A 4,054-nucleotide genomic window follows, 5' to 3' on the forward strand; every position below is an offset into this window, starting at 1 on the left:
CTATTAGTGCTATTAAATTTTCTCCTATAAAAACGTGTGTTGGGTGTTGGCCATAACGATTTTGCATGCTGATTTGAGAATTTTAATTTTTTTTTTTTTTTAAATTTTTGATCTCTCATAAATCATTCTTCTAAGTTGAAATCTGCCAACACACTTTGATTAAAAATTATGAAGTGCTCACTTTAGTAAGTTCATTGAAAGTATTATATTTGAGTGCTCAAATATACTGTTGTAATCCTTTTTATTTTGGGAGACTGACGCTAGAATGCTTTTAACATTATTAGGAGGTAGCAAATCAATTTTAAAGAGAGTGTGCGATACATGTGACTTGGATTTTCGTTTTGAATTATTTTTTGAGAAATTCAAATCCCGTTATATTTTTTATTTGATTTATCAACTTATAATGAAACTAGTGTGTAAAAATAAAATTAAAAAGTATAGCTCATAAAAAACATATATTGTCAAAAAATGAACGTGAACTGTAATTAAAATGATATTCTTTTTTTTTTTTTGAAAACAAAGTAGCAAGATATATTAATCGAAAAACTCAGAAATAGAGTCGGGCGGGACAGAGTCCCAGTACATCGAAATCAGTAGATGAAAAAGCCAAAGTGGCTAGAGAGTGTGCAATTGTATTTGCTGAACGAGCTACCCAATCGACTCGACAATAGCTGAAAGTTGACATAGCTTCCTTGCAAGCATCAATAATGAGACCAGCGTAGGAACGATTTGATGAGTCCTTTGCTGCCAACCCTTGGCGAAGCTGCAAACAATCTGTAAAAAGGTGAACATCTCCAACATCTTTGCGTCTCAGCCAGGCCAACACTTCCCTGCATGCTGCAGCTTCGGCTATCAAAGTTGTGAAACAATCCGGGAGCAAACTTGCGCACGCCATTATGAATTCTCCGTCGTGTGATAACAGCACAGCTCCAAAAGTGCTTCGCATGGAACCGGCGTGATGTCCTGCATCGAAGAAGCAGCGCCTCCGGTTGGTCGACGGGAGTGCTACGGCGTCGATGGGAGCTTGCTGCGTATTCGGCAGTGTGTGAGCAGCAGGTGTGGCATGACAATGGACCTCCTTCCATGCATGCAAAGCAGATGAGGCCTGCAATGCAACCCTTCTTGGCCACAGTAAGTTGTGCTCCTAGACAGCTGTATTCCTTGCACGACAGATATTGTAGAGAACTGCCACAGCCAAGCCCACATTCTCCTCAGTCAATATAGTTAAAGCATTTGAAAACCAAAGACAAAAATTATCACCAGGAATAGATGACAAGGGTAATGAAGCCTCATGCCAAACCAAATGTGAATAGTCACACAAAACAAGTGCATGCATAACATCTTCATTAGCTAGCCCACACTTAGGACATGAGGGGTTCACTTCCACTCTTTTTAACAACAAGTTTGTAGTTACAGGGAGAATGTCATTGATTGCTCTCCACAAGAAAATCTTCCATTTTGGGGTACCTTTATCTTCTATAAGGGATTCCATTTATCAAAGGCCATGGGGTTATCCCCAAACTCTCCCAACAAATATCTATAGCCTCCCTTGACTGTGTAGCAACCCCTTGGGTCACCATGCCAGAACCAAGAATCCTCATAGACAGGAGAAATTGGAATTTTTGTAATACGGTTCACATCACTAGGGAGGAAAATATCCCAGAGAATTGAGTGATCCCATGAGCCAGTGTCTTCATTGATTAAACCAGAAACCAGTGAACCATTTAGTGTTGGTGGCATGGGGCAATGAATCATGGGGGTAGGGTCATCAGGCAACCAGGGGTGCCCCCAGATCAATGTTGATTTCCCGTCCCCGATCCTGCGTCTTACACCATTACAGACCATATCATGAGAGGCCATAATACTACGCCAACAGAAACTCGGGCAATTTCCCAGGGTGGCATCAATAAACGAGGACTTAGGAAAGTACCTAGCCTTGTAAATTTTTGCCACAAGTGAATTGGGTTTAATTAAAAATCGGCCAAGCCTGTTTTCCCAACATGGCCAAATTGAATGCTCGTAGATCTTTGAAACCCAGGCCTCCAAACTTTTTAGGCATGCACATGCTATTCCAAGCTTTCCAATGAATTCTCCTATCCGTACCAGAATCCCACCAATAACCATTCATAGTTCTTTCAATAGATTGACACACAGAATCTGGTAATAAGAACACACTCATTGAGAATGTGGGCATTGCCTGGGCCACACTTTTCAATAAGATCTCCTTACCCGTCTGTGATAACAGTTTCTTATTCCAAGCCCCAACCCTCTACTTAATTTTATCCTCTATGTACGTAAAAGCAGCCTTTTATTCCTTCCAACAAAAGCAGGTAGGCCCAAATATTTCCCAAAGTTGGGAGCCTGAGAGACACCTAACACCTGAGCCACCACCTCCCGCTGTTCATCCAGTGTATTCCTACTGAAACAGACACTGGATTTATGAAAGTTCATAGCCTGACCTGACAAGGTTTCATACTCCGTTAGACACTGCTTGACAATCCCAGCTTCGTGAGCATTTGCTTTAAAGAACAGGAGGCTATCATCTGCAAAAAACAAATGAGAAATAGGAGGGGCACCCCTAGCGACCCTACAGCCATGTATGACGCCTTCTCTCTGAGCCTTTTGTAAGAGCAGAGACAATCCCTCCGCACAGATAATAAACAGATATGGGGACAGAGGGTCACCCTGTCTTAAACCTCTGGTTGGAATAACCTGACCTCCATTAGCCCCATTTACCAAAATGTTATACGTAACCGTAGTGACACATAACATAATTAGGTTCACCCATCTTTCATCAAAACCTAGAGCATGCAACATTCTTCGCAAGAAAGACCATTCCATCCGGTCATATGCTTTTGCCATATCAAGTTTCAAAGCCCCCCAGCCAGTCAAACCACACTGCTTCCTATTAAGATAGTGACCAATCTCGGTTGCCACCAGAATGTTATCCGTGATGAGTCTATCAGGTATAAATGCACTCTGAGACTCCGAGATAATGTCTCCAAGTAAATGTTTCATCTTATTTGCCAGCACCTTAGCCAAGATCTTATACACCACATTACATAGTGCAATGGGTCTGAGATCTGAAACAGTCTCCGGGATGTGTTTCTTAGGAATTAAAACAACATTGGTGTCGTTAAGGCCCTCGGGGAGAGAGCATGAATTCAGACACTCAATCACAAACGCAGACACATCGCCTCCAAGGACATCCCAATAACGCTGATAGAACCCCGGATTCATCCCATCGGGTCCTGGAGCCTTGTCAGGGAACATCGAAAACAAAGCTGCCTTTACCTCATCATGAGTGAAAGGGCGGAGCAAAGCGTCATTATCTGCTTGTGTAACGCGTGGGGAGATTGACTCATAGAAAGAATTCATAGCAGCCGACCCTCTCGATCGAAATATATCATCAAAATAAGCAAGCACAATAGGATTCATAGCCTCCCCCTCAACCCAGGCCCCATTTTCATTTTTAAGTTTAGATAACAAATTTTTCTTTTTCCGAGCAGAGGCATACCTGTGATAGAAGCGAGTGTTTGCGTCCGCACCCTTCAACCAGTGTTGCTTGGCACGTTGTCTCCAAAACACATCTTCTTGGGCCTCAAGACGAGACAAACGATCTTCAATACGTTGGTACTCAGCCAATGAAGCTGGGTCCCTACGACCATGCAAAGCCAGCTGACTTCTCTTTAAATGGCGAATCTACTCACCAAACTTGTGAAAGTGTTCACCTCCCCACTTCGACAAGCGGTCAGCACAAACCTTGAGGCAGTCCATCACTCCATTCTCCCTCCCTTCGAGCCATGCAGCCTCCACAACCCCTCTGTAGCCCTCGTCTAGCAGCCAGGCCATTTCAAATTTAAAGCATCTTGGCTCACCACGCCTCCCTCTCCCGGCATGCACGTCGAGAAACAACATTGAATGATCTGATGATCGTGCTTTTATGTTCTCAACAGAATGCGTATCATGGATGGTGCACCACCTATTAGTAGCAAGGACCTTATCTAACCTTTCCTCAATCCACCCTTCGGTTCCACGTCCCCTTTCCCACGTG

The 4,054-nt window shown here is 43.2% G+C and overlaps 1 protein-coding gene across 1 annotated transcript; it reads right to left on the reverse strand.

The window, feature by feature from the left end:
• Nucleotides 1-547: 547 nt before the first annotated feature.
• Nucleotides 548-2,124, reverse strand: LOC116010716. Its single transcript, XM_031250231.1, has 3 exons — nt 1,523-2,124; nt 1,151-1,388; nt 548-1,105 (listed from the first exon to the last, which is right to left on the reverse strand). The coding sequence occupies exons 1-3, from the start codon at nt 2,122-2,124 to the stop codon at nt 548-550; spliced, it is 1,398 nt and encodes a 465-aa protein (XP_031106091.1).
• Nucleotides 2,125-4,054: the final 1,930 nt, after the last annotated feature.

The sequence above is a fragment of the Ipomoea triloba genome, chromosome 2 (genome assembly GCF_003576645.1).
Source record: "Ipomoea triloba cultivar NCNSP0323 chromosome 2, ASM357664v1".
Taxonomy (NCBI): Eukaryota; Viridiplantae; Streptophyta; class Magnoliopsida; order Solanales; family Convolvulaceae; genus Ipomoea; species Ipomoea triloba.